The following is a 22,618-nucleotide window of genomic DNA, read 5'->3' on the forward strand; positions in this document are numbered from 1 at the left end:
AAGGAACGGGTGGGATTGGCTATACAACCATTGCGTTGTCAGATATAGAGCGATTAATGAAGAAAGCTCAAATTTCCTATACAAGTATTGATATCCCTTTAGCGTAGAGGATCGAAATGGGCCACCAGAATGTGTGTGATGAGATCCACACCGTTCATTCAAATCTTAGGGTTGATTCACGCGAGACTCCAATTATTTGGATGATTATATCTTTAGGCTGGCCACATCGATACATATCATATGATAAGCATATGATGACTTGTTAATCATGATAAGTTTCCAATTATGTGGAAATCAATTTGATCAGTTCGGTTCATCAATAGGATCAATTACATTAAGATTCCCAAATATCTAATTGAACAAATTGATTGGTGGGTCACTCTTATCATAGTTTTGTAAGTTAAATGTAGATAATCATGAGTGGTTCGAATCAACCGATCAATGGACCCTTCTCTTGAAATCAATTGAAAGAGGATCACTGATTAGTGTAGATTTGTCCAAAGATGTCTAATTAGATCTTAAATCATCAAATAAGAAAAGAACCCAAAATTTTGTGTTAAACTGTAAAAAAAATCAGATTGGGCTTTAGATCGTCAATTCGACCTTTGATTGAAGTTCGATCAATCGAAGATATTGAATCGTATCTAGAGACTTAAACTTTTAAATTTTGGCTTTTCTCAGTTTAATCGATGGGACTTTGATCGGAGTCGATCAATCGATTTGATCAAAGTTGTTGAATTTTTTCTAGTGATCTAACTATTATAATTTGTATTTTCTTAATTCAATCGATTGAAGATCGATTCGATCAAGGGATCTTCGATCGGGGTCGATCGATTGACAACATCAATCAATAGACACATGGACAAAATTGTCTCAATTTGGAACTTTTATATTTAGATTAAATAAACTTGTAATATAAGAAAATTATACACATTAAACCATTTAGGGATGGTGAGTTGTAGTTAGCCACCTTGGGTGATTAATTAAAGGTGGGCCCCATTGTGTGAAATGATTGAATAAAACAATAATGTTGTGTATATGATTGTTAGGGTTTCTGAACTCAAACCAATCTAATTACTTTGTGGATTCTTCACTACCTAACACATGTGAGTGATCACAATATGTCTCATGTTTATTGGAATTAAAATAAAATTGTTTGTGTTATTGATTGATTAATGTACTATTACGATGTTCTTAATTTGACTAATGATCATAATGTATGCAATTGTGTGTCACATGCTAATATATCTTCTCAACTTTAATTACTTGAATCATAATAATTTGTACGTTGGATTCACACGTGTATATTCCAATCAAGACAAGTAATTGTAAACCATTATAAATTGGTGAAACCATACATCATCCATCGCATAAACACCTTGCATTGTCGATCCTAAGGGATATCTCTGAAAGAATGTCGATCCTAGTAGAATATTTATCAGATGCAAGCCATATCCATGCCTACCAAAAGGTGGAAGCGTACTTGACCGGTGGATGTGAGTTTATAATTATCCAACCTAAGCAGATGGGCGGTCATTCCATCTGATGCATTCATACACTATCTACACATATACGTACCACTATGCATTTTATATTACAATAATATTTTAATTTTTATGCACATGAAATATGCTGGATTTTCTCACTAAGCCTAAATAGCTTATATTTTTATTGATGAAAAAACCATACAGATGAGTTGATGCAAGAACAAGAAGATATTTCTAAACTGAATACGACCCACGTAAGATGTGGTCATACCTATCGCAAGAGAAATTGGCCACATTGGATCGTTCTTAATTATTTGATTTTCATTTTATTTACTCGGAGTAGTTGACTAATATACATTGGTTGATAATATTTAGGCCTTTTAGTATTTGATTGTTTATTTATTTATTTGAATTGTTTTGGATTTGAAATAAGGTCTCAATTGTAGGCTGCATTGGTGGAGAAAGTAAATTAGTTAATGTTATTTGAACGGTTGTAGCGGTTTAAATGTATGGATAGTTGATGTTAAGTGTTATTTGTGAATGTTGATTGTTGAACTTGGGTGAAACTTAAAAAGGACGTAATTCCTATCTTTGATTAAATTGATCTGGTGATTGAAATAAATACACTTAGTTTACAAGTTAGATTTTGGGACATGACATGCTCCTATATGGTTATTTCCACTCCTACAAACTCGCTAAAAGCAATCATAAAATGGAAGATCACTATTGTTGGAAGGTTTACTAGTTTTGCAAAGTGTAATGCCATTCACATCCACACGTGTCTTTATGGCATGTAGGTTGAAGATCAAATCCATTCATTGGTTGGTCTGAACATGTTTTTCCTCAAATTAATCTGGTCTACTCAAAATGTGGGCCGAAATAGGTGTATATGTTATAAAGCTTCAGCTAAATATTTTAGAGCTGCAAATTTGTTTGCAAACCATAGCCCACCTGATCAGGGAGTCAACATAGGGATGCCTTCTAATGGATGGATGGATTGAATCTCATACCCATGTGCCCTAATGGAAAACATGTGGCATGTACATGGAGACGTAACTATCCTGTAATATCCGTCGCATTGCTGAAGGGCCTATTGTGATGACCATGCAATATCCACTATATCTATCAACTTTTCCATATCATGTCGGGATATCACTAAATATGAGGTAGATCCATGATTTAAGTACACAAGAACAATGGGGATTCAACCATCACTATTGAAACCTTTGTGGAAAAATTCTTTTTTAGGTAGATGTATACTAGAGGCTTTTCATATATTTCATATACAATTTTAATATAAATAATTCTCAATAATTTTCTTATTATTCCAGTGAATTGTTTCTTTGTAATTAATTCTACGGTTGGTAAGGTTTTACTCGTGGCTTAGCTATAGACTTTATGAGTTTCAGTGTTGCTGACATCATGGGTTCGAGTGTCCATCGTGATATTTGTAAGTATGAGTGTGTTTTAAGGGGGGGGGGGGGGGTGTATACATGGTCCACTCAGTTAATTGGTGCCAGCGTCATACCTGAAAACCGTAGACCGATTAATCGTCTAAACTTAGATTTGCCGTTTCCAACCGTTAGATCCTTACACTTTATTCTTGGCCGTCCAAAAATGGATGATGTATCTATGGTTGCGAACTTCAAATCTAATGGCTGCGAGCTTCAAATATTACGGCTCGTTGCAAGTATTTGAGTCAAAGGTCGCGCGAATTAGGTGAGGCAAGGGCAACAGCTTAGCGGGTGAGGCCCTGACTGTAGGAGACCCACATCGATGTATGTGTTGTACATCCACACCGTCCATCCATTTTTTTCAGATTATTTAAAGGTACGTTCACAAAAATGAGGCAGATTCAAATCCCAGGTGGCCCACAGAATGGGGATTAAATTACCACCATTAAAAACTTATTGAGGGCTGCAAAAGTTTTGGATCCAGCTACTGTTCTTATTTTCCCTCATCCAGGTCTGTGTGACCTTATCTACAGTTTGGATGGCAAATAAACATTACAGTGGGCCGTAGGAAGTTTTTAACGGTGGACATTAACTCACCATTGTTTACCTGTGGTGTAGTCTAATCTGCCTCATTTTTTTTTATCATGCCTAAAATGAGCTGTCAAAATGGATGGACGGCGTGGATGTACAACACATATATCAAGGTGGGCCCCACAGTCAGGGCTTCTCTCACTAATTTGTTACCCCTACCTCACCTAAGCCTCGCCCGGTCTAGGTACTACCATTGGCGAAAAAGGTATTAACGGGCACTGCCTCCGAATGCTCTAAAAAATGCTATGCACGGCTAACGAAATGGCACTCGATGGATACCGAATCCTCTAAAAAATGTTATCTATCACAGATCAAAACGTTGCACCGTAGCCAACGTAAAATACACTCTTCGAATTATTATTTATATATTTTTATATGATAAATGCGTTCACCGAACCTATAGGAAACTTCTACTTCCCTAGCTAGATGTGAAAATTTCCACCACCCCTCTCACAGCTTGCATGTAGAGAAATCATCGGTAGTCTGGCAGGGTATTACCATCCATACTCATGCACACAATTATTTTACCCATCGAATTCATATATGATATCCTCGATTAAGAAAGTTCTTTGGGCTTTAGTATATATGGCTAATAATTTAACACGTAGGATGGATGTCCTAACGTGTCCGATCATTGTCAAATTCAAACCGACGGTTAAGATGAATTTATTCAATGGATAAATCTGATTATATAATTGTCCCATATCTGTTGTGAATCCCGCAATTTACACGGTTCAGATTGAGTTAAATGTATACCACATGTACAGTGGAAATGCACGTGCGTATAGATGATGATACCTCACCCGTCGTATCAAATAGCTCTTCACCTCGGTGCACTTACTCCATTTTCCCCGTGAAATAAAAATACACACAACCCAAATCCCAAGCCTTGTAAACTGCGACTGCACCAATCTCGCAGCTCAAACCCGGTTTCTCTTATCCAAAACCACTCTTAAAAACCACTTGGATCCACCAATACCGCCGGGAATCCTGTGGGAAAACCACTATAAATCGAAGCCCTTGACAACCCACTTCAACATATCTTCTCAGTTGACTCTGTAGAAAAGAAGAAAAATGGCTTTTTCTCGTGCGTCGTTCATCAATGGTCTTTTGGCCCTTCAAATATGTGTGGTTTTGATGGTCGGATCTTTGGATTCCACTACCTCTTTCGGGCCTGTTACTTGGACCAAGCCCACGCCGCCCACGCCACCTCCGCCACCCATGCCACCCAAGCATCAGATCGCCGTTGAAGGGGTGGTGCTTTGCAACTCATGCAACTTTAGAAAGATGGACCCAATTCCTGGTGAGTTGGGAAGTGGTCAATTGATCAATATCCATGCATGCATACAAGTAGTTGAATCTTGCATCCATGCATGCATTTTCATGATAGAGATTTTAATGCACTACGTATGTATGTTATATTAAAAAGGATCCCATGCATAAACGCGTCAAAACTACAGTAACTTCTGTTCTGTCCACTTTGATCTGTGAATGAAATCCAATCCCTTCATCAGGTCCGCAGCCTCGAGTTCCTCTCCTATTGAATAAAAATCAGCTCGATTAGACACATGAGGGAACAAAAACCTATAAATTCACTTGGTGTGGCCCACCTTAATTTTCGATTAGATGGCATGTACCTAAACACTTTGGGCCTCAGAAAACAGTCTGAAAGGTTTGATTAGTTGTGTGTTCCATCACAACTGGTCCCTGTGGAATGGTTGGATCTGATCCACACATCACGGTGGGCTCCATAGAGGTTCAGTTTCGACACTATGGATGGTTTTCTTACTAGAAATATAAAGCATTTAAGTATCTTACTGTGGAATTTATAGATGATCTTGTTTAACATGAATATTACATTTTGCCACTGGAGCAGAAGCGGTGGTGAGGCTACAGTGCCACACCAGGAGGCATCCGACTGTAGTGGAGGGCAAAACCGACAAAAATGGGTATTTCTTCATTCAACCACCAAAGGAGGTTACCACATTCAGTGCAGACAGGTGCAAGGTTTTCTTAATATCGTCCCCATGGGCGTACTGCAAGCTGCCGACCGACCTTAATGGTGGAGTGAGTGGGGCCAGCTTGTCTTTCAGGACCAAACTGTCGGGCCCCTACCCTTTAGCCCTCTATTCTGTTGGGCCACTGGCTTTTGCTTCCAACAAGACCTCTTGTCCCCATTGATCACCTTGAGAGGGAGAGGGAGAGAGAGTGTGTGTGTGGTTTACTGAATAATGTACTAATCTCCCTTTGTGTACTTGATGTTTAGAGCAGTTTGATAATAATGGAATTTGTTAGGATTGACTGTGTTTGGATACCAGCACTTGAATTCGATTTTGGAGAGAACTTTTATTACTCGGGTTTTCCATTTGGACAAGTGGAGTCCATATTTGAGTGATCCAGATCATGCCTTGAAAATCTCCCCAATTAGAAATTCCTGTTCAAGAATCTTTTTCCTTGTTTTGAATGTGAACAGTTGTAGTTGTATTTCTCTTCTTGATCATCAATAAAGAACAGGTTACGATTTTCCTACTGAAAAGTTTTTTTATTTATTTTTATTTATTATTATTATTTTTTTTGGGTTTTTGGAGGACACCGTCCAACCGAATGTTATGGAATGTGGAATTTGGGGTCCTGCTCATGATCAAGATGACCCGTTTTGAGTACGAGAAGACTTGAAGCTAGTCAAGTCCAATCAGGTAGGGCTGTCAATCGATTGAATCTTGATCCAGATGGATTAATCGGATTGGGATAAATGATAGGATCTATTGAATGAATTTGGGTCTCAAAAACAAGATTTGTTTATAATCGGATCATATTTGGATCTGCCTCGATTTGATTCGATAAAACTTCAATCTGATAGATCGCTACTATATATAATGTCAAGATAATTTGACCCTTGCAAATTGTGAAGGAATTTCAAAAAATAGTGAGGTTATATTTATACACGAGAGAGAGAGAGAGAGATGCATTAAACTTATGGGGTTGTTTGTTAAATGGATAATGACAAATAATGTGAAATTCATGCATTTCTCACCTTCCATTTATTGGGTTTGTTTTCAAAGATGATTGATGAAATCAGTCATCATGACCATTTCATTCTGTTTATTTTCTCAATGAAATCGGTAACTATATTTGAACCAATGTTATGGTGTTCCATAGGGTGTGTGACTACCATTCATCGATCAGTCCCAACAATTCCGACCGTTGGCCATTGCAGATGAGAACTTGACTGTGAATACTTGGAAAGAGCGACATTAGTGAGAGGCTAACCATGTGGCGCCCAATCTCACCGTAGGAAAAGGATGTTGTTGAATGCCCATCATTAATGATCAAGTTTATGAGGCCCACCATAATGTTTGTTGACCATCCCACCTGTTGATAAGGTGACCAACACCTTAATGGTAAGGAAAAACAACTATTACCTTGAATCGAATTTTGTGGTGGCTCACAACTGGTTTGAAATGGTCAACAAGTACTCCCACAGTAAGATGAGTGAGGGGCATTCACCTTAGTGAAATAGATATGCTAATGAACTATCGGTGGCCCTTGTAATTTGTTAACTGGGTTTATCAAGGCCGTCTAGATAGGTGATCTCGGTCACCGTTACAAAAATAAAAATAGACGAAACATGTGATAACTTGTCCATGCTATCCAAAATCCACCAAACTACCAAGTAAACTACCACAATTATAATAAGAAGATTACCACCATTGTAACCACATCTTCAGATTCGAACCTTAACTTATCCATATTATACAAAATCTACCAAACCACCCAAGTAAACTACCACAATTACAATAAGAAGATAACCACCATTGCATTCACAACGATTGCACATACGAACCACAAAATGGCATTCCCCAATCTGCAGTATGCCTTTCCACCTTTTTAACGGTAGAACGTGTGCTAAACTGTGAGCACAAAGACGAGCATGACACAGACAAATTCAAGCAACACATAGCCATCCTCTCCTGAGTGGCTGCTTTCTCCGACCTCGAATGTAGGTGCATAGTACGACGGAACTGGGTCTTTTGTTCAGACAACTAGGCCATGCACCCTCCATACCGTGGGGTGAAGCATGTGAGAGTGATCGGATTCGTCGTCATGTCATTCTTCCGACAGTTGACCAACTGTGATGTCAGAATATTGGAAGATCCCACTAAAAGCACCCCGGACGATAAAGGCCTCTTCGATGAAGTTGTATAATATGAACTTTGCTCTAATTGTATCCTTCTACTTGTGCCCTGCATTCCTCCCAAGTATAGCAAATATTGGAGATCTTTCATTAAACACTGCATACGCTTTCCCTATACTCCCAGAAGAGTAATAACTTTGTCAGTCAGGGTAATCCGACTAGTTATAAAACCGACCACCTAGTCGTTACTTGTAGCTAGTGGAGGTGGTGAAGGGCGACCTTGCAGTTTGATCTGACTGGCTCGAGTTGGGAGCTCAATGGGTCGCTCTTCCTCGTGTTCACCAGGGTGAAGTAGGGAAGAGTGTTTATCAATGGCTTTAATTCCCGCGATAAGACTTTGGGCCAATTTTTCGCTTTATATCGAGTTATGACTTACATAGTCTAGTAACATGTTGCATGCATCCAACAAACTAGTCAAAAAATATAATAAAGTCAATAGAGATTCATTGAAAAGATGATCCTGCTTCAACGGGCTTATAATGTTGGCCTAAGTCTTGTTGCTCTTCCGAAACATCTGTCATAAAAGTAGCCTTTTTCGATTTAGGAGGTAACTAATTATATTGAGAAATATACAAACTCATTGGGTCCCACTGGGTGCAATATAAGATCCATCCTGCCAATTCAATCAAACAAGGCCACATGTATGAACAAGGGCTTGTATTCAGTTTTTGTGTGTGGGTGTGATGCGTGGGCGTGCCAAAATCTACTGGACTCAAGATTTAATTGAACTATTGGTGTTCCCCCGTGTTAAGACGGACATATTAGAGATTGGATATGGTTTCCAGTTATCCTCTTAGCCACCGGTTACGCTTAGCATTCAGAAGATTTATGAAAGGATAGGGGTTAGCCCTTTCGAATGGATTCTTTTTTCCTTATGATAATAGATGTGCATTTACATACTTAAGGACTTGTTCTTTCACTAGTACTTTTAGCTTGATATTTCTTAAAGGGATAAGAATATAAGGATAAATAAAAGAAGGCTAAACGATGTCGATTTTATTACTATTTGAATGTATGACTCATTACAATCGACAAAGTATCAAACAACCAAATAAATAAATGAAAAAGAAAGATAATTACCTGATTTGTTTATCGAAACAGATGATTGAGGCAGGCAGTCAGCAGGATGTGACTAAATGAGTATAATCAGCTAAATCTGAACTTAGTTGATCATGATCCTATAACTTAAGGTTGTGGATATTTAATCTACTCCCAAAGTACTGTAATAGAAGCCGCTAGGCAGTCGTAATCTATACTAGAACTAAGATAAGCCATGTTACGATAAATTGTAAAGTAGATAGATATGTTTGGTGTTAGGCATTGAGCTCTTCTTCGTGTGCTCCTTTTATAACTTGTCAAATGTGGCAAAAATCTCATTGGGTTTTCTTACTGATTCTAGATATTCCAAGTGTTCGGATAAGAGAATCTCCTCGACAAATTTGGAACTATTATCTTCTCGAATCTTCTTCTCCTAGTTGATCTTACTATGGAGATCTTTGTAGCCCACTAAATGGATTCGAGATCAGGGAACCTCTAGAGCTTATCTCAGACATTAAATCGATCATGGTCAGTCAACATTTCTTCGAACTCTTTGTCTCTTCCGCTTTGAGGTGTTGGATAGTCTAGATTGAACCACCTTCTACATTTAACAATCATCTCCGATGGTTTGGAATGATGGAGGGATTTGACACCTGATACTGATTTGTTATTGGATCATATCAGATCTAATTCTCACATTCTCTTGATCCCAATTGAACCATGACCACAAAATTAGGTTATCAAGCTCTTCCATTCTTTTAATCGCGATCGATGTACGGATTGAGACTTGATCTAGCTGATATGTCTATCTCATGATTTGGATCCAAACCATAGCCGTGTTTGCTTGGATATCAGTTCAATCTCCCGATATTTGGAACCTTCTCGAACGCTATGAACTCTCCGAATGTCCCTGAGAATATCTCCCATTTTGGAAGAATTATAAGAGAGATTCGCTAGTGTATAATAGCCAGATACATGATAAGATTTGTTCTCTAGATGAGTCTTTTATAAATGTGTCAGGCATGCTGCTGTTGGGACTCAAATATTGCATAATTTTCCCCATTTATATCTTAGTTTTATGAATATGAATCCGTTTAATATTCTATTTTACTCATGTATGTGTTGCAAGGTGAATTTAAGTGCTTAAATTGAAAAGAGGTGTTAAAAGCATGAATTTGATGCTCAAAAATTACCTAAGGCAAGGGATGGATCTTAGGAGACCAAGATTGAAGAACTCACATGCCAAAGATCTAAGAAAACCAAATGAAGAATGAAGAAAATCGAAGATTTGAAGTGAAGAATCTTTAAATCATCCTGAAAAAGTGTATTCTGAAGCTCTGAGGTCTATTTTGAAAAATTGCGCAGCAAGAAATCTATTTTAAACAAACTGTGCAGCGAGAAGTCTATTTTAAAAAATTGTGTATATTTGAGGCAGTTTCTAGAATTTTTCAACTTTGTACGAAAATTAGAGTTCCCTACTTATAAATAGGACTTCCTAGGGCATTCCTAAGCATCATTCAAGGCATCTCAAAGCAAGAATTAGAGTTTTTAATTTTATTAAAGTTATATAAGTTGTTTTGTTTAGATCTTTTCTATTTGCATTTATTTATTTCTTCTTATTTTTTCTTTCTTATTTTAATTATGTTTTTCTAAGTTCCTTCTAGCCCAAGTTAGAAGGGAAGCACATGGGTTTAATAATTCTTTAAGTTATGATGATTGATTGTTTTAATGATGAGAAGAATGGTATATGCATGTTATCTATTATTTAGGTTTTGTTTTTTATCATCTTGTGAGATCCATATGTTCCCATCATATGATATCTACATTGATGGATAGGCTTACCCTGAATCAATCAAATTTCCTAAATAGGAGAGGTTCTTAGCCTGTTATATTTCTTTGATTTTCATTATCTCATTGATATTGAATTCTTAAAATCACTGACGCTTGAGAATATATATCAATGATGCAAATTCACTATTTTCTAATCTTTTATATCATTTATTAAAATATTTAAACTGTTTTATTTTCCGACTAAGCTGACCATAGTGCTCAGATCCTAGTTGTGTTATCCAAGTCATCATGATTTTGGAACATTAACCTATGTGTGGAACTTTGAAGCTTAGGTGTTATTTTAATTCAATTGAATTACATCTAGTCAAAAATCTCAAAATCAAATCATCAGTTTAGTTTTTATTACTTAGTTGGTTTTGCATTTGATTTTCTCCTTCTCGCAATTCATCTCCATGTGGGATCAACCCTGTATTCACAGGATATTACTTACGAACCTCTGCACTTGAAGGCAAGCAATCAAGTTTTTGGCGCCGTTGCCGAGGAGAGACTGAGATAGATTAGATCTGTGCAAGATAACTAAGGTAAGTTCTCTTCTAAACCCTCCAAATTTTCTGTAGATTTTATTTCTTTTTTTTCTTTGAAAGTAAATTCAGTTAGGTCTTTCAAGCACTAACTATAACATAAGGTTGCCCTGCTTGGAATTTTATCACCCAAGTGTTATGATTGTCCTAAAGTTGCTGTTTGATCACAAAGATCATCCACTGAATCTATTTTCCAGATTAGCATAGTTTAATTTTTGCATTAGTTTTACTTTTATTGATTTATTTTTTATTTTGCTTTGTGGACTGAACCCTCATGGTCGGCCCTGCCGCCTGGGTTTTAATTTATTTTGCTTTGTGGACTGAACCCTCATGGTCAGCCATGCCGCCTAGGTTGTTGGTTAAGTTTTTATTTTATTTTTAAGTATCATACTTGTTATTTGAATTAGTAGTATTTGTTGTGTAGTGTGGATGGTTTATGTCCCGTTGGAGTAGAGATCAAAACAATCGACCCTCTTCCAAAGGTGGACTAGTTCCAGGCCTTGATCATTCACTTAGAAGAGACACTCAACATCACTTGGATTCCATGGTAGACCAGTTGATAATCCAAATCCAACTATAAATCAAAACAGAGAAAATCAACCCAATCCTCCTCTTGAGGATGAAAATGAAGTTCATAAGAATGTGTTAAACCAACCACAGACTTTACGTGAATATCTACACCCTGAGAGATTAACTTTACCATCTTGCATAGTGTTCCCTGCTCACACAAGGAACATTGATTTTAAACCAAGTGTGATTCAATTAATTCCTAAATTTCATGGCTTAGATTTTGAAAGCCCTTACTTGCATGTAACGTCCTATCCAGCCAGAACAGGGTCCTGAGGCATCCATGTAGGATTTGCCGCAGGACCGTTCACTTAAACCATTGTGTGTGAGGTATCACCAATTAATTAACCTAAGACTATCCTATTAGAGTAGACCAGTCTGGTCATGATCAGACCAAGTTGGGGCCGTCAAGCCAGATGGCCCGTTTACACTTAACAACAGCCCGTATGGGCCATATGACGACCAAGGATGGTTAGGAAAAAATCTAAAAAATTAAGGAACCGAAGATCTCACTGGGCTTGTAGTCCATTGCGGACTATGAACTCAATGGACACCCAGAAATTAATTATCCACACCATCCCAGCGGCACTTGCCAAACACAACTCACCCCAAGCCAAAATTGAATCGGACACTTGTAAATAAAACTGAAATATCAGGCTTTCCAGTCGTCGGATCTCTTTTACATTTACGGTGAAGGTTTATCGTATTTTTCTACGCCCGTCCACGAAATCTGGGACCTGATCGTGAAACGGTGACCGTTAATCGTAAATTGGACCCGTATGATCAAACCCCACATCCGATCGTTCCCAAATTTTTCATGGCCCTTCATCGGGCCATGGAGCACCTATCCTATAAGTTTCATGGCCAGAGGGCCACCAGAACCACCCCAACAACCAGAATGGGCCCCGTAGGGCCATTTACAGATCGGAACCGTGTGATAAAACCCCACATCCGTTTATCCCCAAAATTTACATGGCCCCTCATCGGGCCATGAGACATCGACACACCAAATTTGGTGGCCAAGGGGGTGTTGGGGCCACTCCAAAAGCAATAGGAAGTCCTAGAGGGCTATTGTGGGCATTTAAGGAAACTTAAGGCCAAAGGGACCAAGTATAGAGAATAAAGTCCTAAGGCCCTCTTTCTCATAACTCTCCCATTACTCTAACAACCTAAGGGAAAGTGAGAGCAAGGAGAGTAAAGTGAGAAAGAGAGAGTGGAGAAGAGTGTGGGTGGACCTTAGATCGAGGTGGGGCCTGAGAAACCTAATCTTGCAACTCCCTACCTCTTCTCCAAGAAAACCCTACGCCTCAACCGTAAGAATCGCTTCTATTGATCGTCTAGGTAAATCCCTCATCCATTTTTCTTAAAACCTTGTGATGAGAAGGGATTGGCTTGTAATTCTAACATACAAGTGTTTGCTTTAGGGATTTCAGCCAATCGACCCCAAAATCCACTCTCCTAGGTCGTTTTCCAAGTCTTCAACAATCCATAGGTGCAGACTATTATCCTTAGGTGGCTTAGCACCAATTACCTTAATTCTTTCAATCGACATGGAATAGTTATAGAATGTTGTTGTCTCTCCCATGAATGGTATAAATTTGATGTTGCATGTGCATGTCTTGTTGATTTGGGTATGATGTTACCTTGTAGCATGTATGATTTATTAACCCATGTGCATTTGTTCCTATGATATGTGTGTGTGTGTGTGTGTGAAATGCTTAGCTTCCTCACTAATCCACACAACACACATGCACTTGATGTCACAACAATGTTAGCTTTGCTTGGTAGTAAATTTGAATTCTATGTTGAGAAATATGAATGCGTGATATTGCATATGCTAAATGATAACCATGAATGTTGGCATGTTACAGATTACCATCAGGACCTTTGGGTTGGTTAGGAATATGAGGCGAGTGAAGGTGGTCCCGTTGACAGGACTATCTTGAGGCTAAACCCATGGATTTGGGCGGGTGAGTGTAGGCGACAGTAGTTAGACTACATGGGACGCTCGTACCCAATGTCGTCTGTCATGTGCTTACCTGAACTCGTGCGGTCTAATCTACTTACTAACCAACCTTGTTTGTTAACCCTAGTTGCACACATATGTATGGAACCTGGAACATCGTACAACTGTTGTAGCCCATTGATAACCAATTGAAGCCGATCCACCGACTCGTGAGCCGGATATGGTGGAATGGGATATTGTGACCGGGCTGTCGGCCTACGCTGGGGTGACAAGCCTCCCCGTAGTGACCGCGAGCGATCCCTTTTCTTAGCGCTCCCCATGTGCTTGAAGTCGGGGATGGAAAACCCGATAGGATTAAGGATCTCGGAGCCCTGGCCTCACACATTGAGGGACTTAGGCATCGCAACTAGTTGAGGGCATTGATACGTGGGGTGTATCAGTTTCCCCAACCTGCTAGATGAATGGGATTAACTAAGAACCCGACTAACACTATCATATCGCATCATACTAGTTAGGTTGATGACTCGGCAGTCAAGGTCGCATTGAGGGAATGTTGGTCATGCGCGATCGTTAGATGGAGTCGCTTGAAGGAGTGTTGTAGCGAGGGCATCCATCATATCATTTTTATGCACCTGCATTAACAAGATTAGTTAGGTGTTTATGAATGCTTGCCTTTCATTAAATTCATAATATAATTAATGTCTGTTATAACTTAAGACTAATAGCGCCCATTGAGTTGATCACTCACTCCCACTCTGGAACGGTGTTTTAAAACACCAACCAAACTCTCTCGTAGACGCAGGTGATGCAAAGTATGAGGAGCCTAGCGGTGCAAGCCTTGAGGAGGAGGACGCATTGTCCTATTTTCAGCTGATAAACGGTTCCTCATCAACCCAGTAGATAGGATCTGGATCACTGAGTAGTGGACTCAACTCTATTCTTTTGGACATGACATTCTTTTTGGGATTTTGTTGGGCAATGCCTTATGTGACCCATCTATATTCTTTTGGACTTGTATATATTGATCTCTTTTCATTTCAACAAACTAGTTGTGATCATGTTTCATGTTCAAGTAATTCCATATTGTGCATTACCCTGATTAAACATAAATTAGTAAAAAGATTAGATAAAAGTGATACCCAGGAACTTGGGAGTCGAGCGTATGCACGACCTTCAATTTTCAGGCGTTACATTGCACCTCAAGGACTTTGAGGAAGTAATTGCAACGTTACAAGTAAACAATGGCAATAGGGATGTACTTAAGCTTAGGTTATTCTCATTTTCTCTAAAGGATCAGGCCAAAGCATGGTTCAACTCTCTAAGACCTAATACCATCACTACATGGCAAGCCTTAAGTAGAAAGTTTTTGAAAAAGTTCTTTCCCAAGCACAAAACAAATGCACTAAAACAAGAAATCATGTCATTATCCCAAAAGGGGAATGAACTATTTTTTCAAGCTTGGTAGCGCTCAAAGACCTTCTAATTACTTGTCCACATCATGGTTATAAACCATGGCACATGATTGATGCGTTCTGAAAGGAGCTCACCATGGATACCCGTCAGTTCATAGAGATGATGTGTGGTGGAACCTTTCTTGACAATAATCATAATAAGACTTGGGATTTTCTAGATATGTTAGTAGAGAATACGTAAATATGGGATGTATCTGCTAAATCAAACCAAACTAGACTCATTCCTAGAGAGAAAGTGAGAATGTATGTCCTAAGAGAGGAAGACGACCTTAATACAAAATTCGATGCGTTGGCTAGAAAGGTCGATGCCTTGGAAATTAGGAAGGTTGATATGGTTAAAGTAAACACTTCCTTAGATAATTTTTGTAACATTTGTGATGGTACAGACTATGACGCAAAGGATTGTCCAATAATCTTAGTTGTACAAAATAACACGCATGAGCATGATCAAGCAAATGCTATAAATAACTACCAAAGGACAGTTATGCAACCAATAGGAAACACGTATAATCCAAATTAGCGTAACCATCCTAATCTTAGTTAGAGGCATGGACCACAAATTAATGCGCCCAATGCACCTCAAATGTCTCCACAAAACAACTTCTTTGGGGCATCTAATAATGCACCATATGTGCCCCCGCCAAAGCGATCATCTGTGGAGTATGCATTGACCGCATTCATGAACTCTCAAGCTCAAATGAATCAGTCTCTAATCCAATCAAATCATGAATTAAAGATAGTTGTGGCTAGGATTGAGACTCAACTAAATGCTAGGGAAAAAGGCACCCTTCCTTCTCAACCTGTGCCAAACCCTAGAAACACACATTTCATTGGAGACTCAAATCCAAGTGAGTTATATCATGAACAAGCTAAGGCCATCATTACCTTGAGAAGTGGAAAAAAGGTCGATAACAAGATAATGCAACCAGTAGAAATACCGGAAGATGAGCCACTGTCTCAAGAAAATGATGAACCGACTATGGTTCAAGAGCCGCAACAGCAAAAGGATAAAGAGACTAAGTCATAAGAGCCTCCAGTTCCGTTCCCATCTACATTTCGGAATCCGACTGTCCCTATGAAATATCAAGAGGTGTTTGACATGCTCCAAAAAGTTACTGTCAATATTCCTCTACTTAATGTCATTAGACAAATTCCATCATATGTTAAATATCTTAAGGATTTGTGCACTGTAAAGAGGAAATTAAATGTGCACAAAAAGGCCTTCCTTACTGAGAAAGTGAGCACTAGTTATCATTTAACAAAGGGCCGTACCCAAATATAAAGACCCGAAAAGTCCCACTATTCCTTGTATTATTGAAAATTTTCAAATTGAGCATGTTTTGCTAGATTTGGGTGCAAGTGTCAACTTAGTACCTTATTTGGTTTACAAACAAATGGGGTTAAGCGAGCTTAAACCAACCACAATTATACTCTAACTCGCTGATCGCTCTATTAAGGTACCAAGGAAAATTTTAGAGGACGTACTAATCCAAGTGAAGAAATTCTACTTCCTCGTGGATTTTATTATACTAGACATTGAACTGTGTAAATGCTAGCGTTCAAGTTCCCATCATTTTAGGTCGCCCATTCCTAGCAACTTTAAATGCAATCATAAATTGCAGGAATGAAATAATGAACTTGTCTTTTGGTAACATGACTCTAGAGCTAAATATTTTCAATCTATGTAAGCAGCCCATTGATAATAATGAAATCCATGAGCTAAATTTCATGGACTGCTTGATAGAAGAAGAGGAATTGGAACATAGTCTGACTAAGGAATTGATTCAAGTCCTTGGGGACTTAAAAAATTCTTATTTGAAAAAAGTGCTTGCTGAAATTTGTGATAATAATGAGAGCACTACCACCCAGGATATTGGTATGTACCAGTGGAGATCGCACACTCAAATCCTATCTATCGAGGACTCGCGACCTCTGCAATCACCAACCAATGTTCCAAAGCTTGATTTAAAACCACTACCAAATGAGTTTAAGTATGTATACTTAGGTGAAAATAAAACTTATCCTGTGGTGATATTTTCATTTTTAGACAATGATCAAGAGATTAAATTGTTGAATGTTCTAGGGGCCCACAAAGGAGCCTTGGGCTAGACCATTTCTGACATCAAGGGTATAAGCCCTTCCATATGCACCCATCGAATCCACTTCGATGAGAACGCCAAACTAATTAGACAACTTTAAAAGCGTCTCAATCCAAACATGATGGAAGTTGTAAAAAATGAGGTGATCAAATTATTAGATATGAGATCATCTACCCAATACCCGATAGTGTTTGGGTGAGTCCAACTCAAGTAGTTCCAAAGAAATCAGGAATAACTATTGTGTAAAATTCTAATAATGAACTCATACCAACATGTGTCATCACTGATTGGTGTGTTTGCATTGACTATAGAAAATTGAACCAGGTCACAAAGAAGGACCATTTCTTTCTACCATTTATTGATCAAGTTTTAGAGAGGGTAGCAGGTCACTCATTCTATAGTTTTCTTAATGGATATTCTGGATATAACTAAATAGAGATAGCCCTGGAAGACCAAGAGAAAACCACGTTCACTTGTCCATTTGACACGTTTGCTTTCAAACAGATGCCATTTGGATTGTGTAACGCCCCAGCAACTTTCCAACGGTGTATGTTAAGTATTTTTTCAATATGGTTGGAAAGTTTCTTGAGGTTTTCATGGACGACTTCTCTGTATTTGGGAGTAGTTTTAAAGAATGCCTCAACAATTTATCTCTTGTCTTGTCTAGGTGTGAAGAGAAACGCCTTGTCTTAAATTGGAAGAAATGTCATTTTATGGTTTAAAAAGGAATTATTTTGGGTCATGTCATCTTCAAAAATGGAATCGAGATAGATCGATCAAAACTCGACATTATTGTTAATCTACCTATCCCCCGAACTATTAGAGATATTAGATCACTTCTAGGGCACGCTGGTTTCTATGGAAGATTCATCAAGGACTTTGGTGTCATTACTAAACCCTTGACTAATCTTCTTCAAAAGAATGTTCTATTCAAGTGGACAGATGAGTATGCAAGTGCATTTAATAAAATTAAATCATCCCTACCACTGCACCTATCATGCGTCCACCAGATCGGACACTTCTTTTTAAACTAATGTGCGATAAAAGTGATTATGCCATAGGGGCTATTTTGGGCCAAAGGAAAGATAAACGGCCCTACGTTATTCACTGTGCGAGTAGAACTCTAAACTCGGCCCAAGTGAACTACTCAACAACTGAAAAAGAGTTACTTGCAGTAGTTTTTGCTTTGGATAAGTTTAGGTCTTACTTGCTGGGATCCAAAGTGGTCATTTTCACAGACCACTCGACTTTGAAATATTTGTTATCTAAGAAGAATGCAAAGCCAAGACTTTTGAGACAGATCCTACTACTCCAAGAATTTGACTTAGAGATAAAAGATAAAAAAGGAGTAGAAAACGTAGTGGCCGATCACCTTTCCAAATTGGTGTTAAATGATTCTACTAAAGAGATGCATATCCAAGACACTTTCCCTGATGAACAATTATTTGTGATCTCCAAATTGCCTTGGTATACGGATATAGTAAACTATCTTGTAACGAAAAAAATGTCATATCATTGGAAGTCACAAGATAGGAAGTATTTTGAAACCGAGGTTAGGAACTTCTTCTGGGATGACTCATATTTATATAAATATGAGACTGATCAAATTTTTAGACGTTGTGTCCCAGAGGATAAAGTTCAGAGTGTTTTTTTTTTTTACCGCATGGAAGCATGTGGTGGCCATTTTTCTGCTAAGAAAACCACTGCGAAAATCTTGCAGTGTGGTTTTTACTGACCCACCATGTTTAAATACACCCATGCTTTCTGTATTACTTGTGATAGATGTCAAAGGTTGGGAAGAATGTCCCGGCACAACATGATGCCTTTATCCCCAATTTTACCATTAGAGATTTTTGATTGTTTGGGTATTGATTTTATGAGCCCATTTTCATATTCTTTTGGATTTCTTTATATATTGGTTGGTGTGAACTATGTTTCAAAGTGGATTGAGGCAGTTTCAAGTAGGACCAATGACAACAAAGTGGTCATACGATTCCTCAGGGAAAATATTTTTTATAGATTTGGAACTCCAAAGGCCATCATTGGTGATGGCGGGTCTCACTTTTGCAATAAGATATTTGAGGCTTTGATAAAGAAATATGGCATCAAGCATAAAGTGAGCACCTCATACCACCCACAAACGAGTGGGCAAGCTGAGATTTCTAATCGGAAAATCAAACACATTCTAGAGAAAACTATAAGGTTAGATAGGAATGATTGGTCCCTCAGACTATCCAAAACTTTATGAGCTTATAGGACTGCTTATAAGACCCCGATTGGAATGTCTCCATACAGATTGGTGTATGGGAAGGCTTGCCACTTACCTGTGGAATTGGAACATAAAGCTTACTGGGCAATAAAGAAATTAAACTTTGATATGGACCAAGCAAGTGGACAAAGGAAATTAGATTTAAATGAATTAGAGGAGCTGATGAGAGATTCCTATGAAAATTCTAAAATCTAAAGAGAGAGAATCAAAGCTTTTCATGACAAAAATATCTTGAGGAAGAATTTTGAACCTTAGCAAAAGGTCCTATTATACAATTCTCATCTCCAGTTCTTTCCAAAAAAGTTAAGATCAAGATGGACAGGCCTCTTCATTGTGAAGAATGTTTATACTCATGGAGCTGTTAAAATTGAAAATCCATGTAATGGCAATGTGTACAAGGTTAATGGTCAAAGGTTGAAGCCTTATATGGAAAACTTTCATTTGGGAGAGGAGTCTTTTCCTCTTCATGAGCCAGAATATTCAGATTGATGCTCCTAGTCTGACGGAGCATGTGTAGGATTTGTATCATATTCAAATTTTTTAGTGTCACCTAGCAGGTGAGTTCTTCATGGTAGGTACTATCCACTCTTTCTTTTATTTTTATTGTTCTTTGCATTACATTATCATTACATTGGGGACAATGTAGATTTTAGGTTGGGGGGTGTGGATAGTCATCCATGTGAGGTTTAGGTTTTTTTTAAGTTTCAATTTTTTTTTTTTATATTTATGGGGAAATTTTTTCAACGTTTTCAAAATAATATATATAAGAATGTGAACATTATATTATGTGAATTCCAAAGGCAAAGTTAATACTTAGTCTAGGTCGATAGTAGTCAGAATTCTGATAACTAAAAATTATAAACTTGAGTTCAATTATCTAATCACTAATTTAAAGTGAGTTGTAATTTGATGTACTGAATTCACAATACACCCTAGCTAACTAAGTGAGAAATATGATATGTGAACTAGAATAATAACTTTTGATTCAAACAAGGTTGAATGAACTAGTACCATTGATATATGTTTAAAAGAGAGAATATTGAAGAAAAAAAAGAGTGATGGAAAAAGAAAATTTTATTATAGAGCGTGAATGCAACCATAACAATCGTGTCAGTAATCCAAAGTAAGGATACCTAAGTATCCATTACTGTTACCATTACAAGTACGATACCTTATGTTATGAAGCAAACCTGGTGGGAATCTTCATCTAAGGGTGGTCTATAATAATGAGGATATGATGATAAAAGAAGAAATGCCATGAAGGAAATAAGATAACTAGAGATTTCATATTCTTGGAATGATTGAAAGGAGTTAGGATAGGGAACATGCATATTTCTCAAAGTTAGACTAATATCACGGAGCACCTAAGGATAATGGATTATAACTATTCTAAATTTTGATTAGGTCTTTGAACTCAATGATGTAATGGATTAGGAAATTGAGATTCTAACTAACTTCAGACTTAGGGTAAGTATTGTTTTCTTTTGGAATTCATATGATGAATGGAGGCATAATTGTATAAATTCTGAGTGTTGAACTATTTTTCATATTTTCAATGTTTGTGGGTAACATTTTTGGAAACCCTCACGGGACTATAACTCCTCCACTATGGGAAAACCTAGGGGTTTAAAGGCTTGTTGCATATGCTAAATGTAATCAAGATTACCTGCGAAAGTGGTGTAGTTAGAATTTTATTTTTATTTTAATTTTGTTTATAGAATTAGTTTTTATTCTTATTTTTATTTTTCTTCGCTTATTTTGCTCGAGACTAGCAAAATGCTGGTTGGGGGTGCGTTCGGACTCAAATATTGCATAATTTTTCCCATTTATATCTTGGTTTTATGAACATGAATCCATTTAATATTCTATTTTACTCATGTATGTGTTGCAAGGTGAATTTAAGTGCTTGGATTGAAAAAGGGTGTTAAAAGCATGAATTTGATGCTCAAAAATCACCAAGGCATGGGATAGATCTTAGGAGACCAAGATTGAAGAATTCACATGCCAAAGATCCAAGAAAATTAAATAAAGAATGAAGAAAATTGAAGATTTGAAGTGAAGAATCCCGAAATCGTCCTGAAAAAGTGTATTCTGAAGCTCTGATGTCTATTTTGGAAAACTACGCAGCAAGAAATCTATTTTAAACAAACTGTGCAGCGAGAAGTCTATTTTGAAAAAATATGTATATTTGAGGCGATTTCTAGGGTTTTTCAACTTTGTACGAAAATTAGAGTTCCCTACTTATAAATAGGGCTTCCTAGGGCATTCCTAAGCATCATTCAAGGCATCCCAAAGCAAGAATTAGGGTTTTTAAAGAGTTTTTAATTTTATTAAAGTTATATAAGTTATTTTTTTTAGATCTTTTCTATTTGCATTTATTTACTTCTTATTTTTTCTTTCTTATTTTAATTATATTTTTCTAAGTTCCTTCTAGCCCAAGCTAAAAAGGAAGCACATGGGTTTAATAATTTTTTAAATTATGATGATTGATTGTTTTAATGATGAGAAGAATGGTATATGCATGTTATCTATTATTTAGGTTTTGTTTTTTATCCTCTTGTGAGATCCGTATGTTTCCATCATATGAGATCCACATTGATGAATAGGCTTACCCTGAATCAATCAGATTTCCTAGATAAGAGAGGTTCTCAACCTGTTATATTTATTTGATTTTCATTATCTCATTGATATTGAATTCTTAAAATCATTTACGCTTGAGAATATATATCAATGGTGCAAATTCATTATTTTTTAATCTTTTATATCATTTATTAAAATATTTAAACTGTTTTATTTTCCAACTAGGCTGACCATAATGCTCAGATCCTAGTTGTGTTATCCAAGTCATCATGATTTTGGAACATTAACCTATGTGTGGAACTTTGAAGCGTGGGTGTTATTTTAATTCAGTTGAATTACATCCATTTAAAAATCCCAAAATCAAATCATTAGTTTAGTTTTTATTACTTGGTTTTGCATTTGATTTTCTCCTTCTCGCAATTCATTTCCCTTTAGGATCGACCCTGTATTCACAGGATATTACTTACGAACCTCTGCACTTGGAGGCAAGCAATCAGCTGCCTCATTAATTGGCACGATAAATACGGT

General features: G+C 37.4%; 1 protein-coding gene across 1 annotated transcript in view; it reads left to right on the top strand.

Annotated features, from left to right (window-relative positions):
* The first annotated feature begins 4,227 nt into the window (after nucleotides 1-4,227).
* Nucleotides 4,228-22,618, top strand: part of LOC131245510 (non-classical arabinogalactan protein 30-like) — a 47,499-nt gene continuing 29,108 nt past the window's right edge. Inside the window, exons 1-2 of the mRNA XM_058245029.1 lie at nucleotides 4,228-4,835; nucleotides 5,409-5,744. Of these exons, the coding sequence (XP_058101012.1) occupies nucleotides 4,607-4,835; nucleotides 5,409-5,713 (534 nt within the window). The 5' untranslated portion in view covers nucleotides 4,228-4,606 and the 3' untranslated portion in view covers nucleotides 5,714-5,744. The remainder of the gene's footprint in view (nucleotides 4,836-5,408; nucleotides 5,745-22,618) is intronic.

The sequence above is a fragment of the Magnolia sinica genome, chromosome 5 (genome assembly GCF_029962835.1).
Source record: "Magnolia sinica isolate HGM2019 chromosome 5, MsV1, whole genome shotgun sequence".
NCBI lineage: Eukaryota > Viridiplantae > Streptophyta > Magnoliopsida > Magnoliales > Magnoliaceae > Magnolia > Magnolia sinica.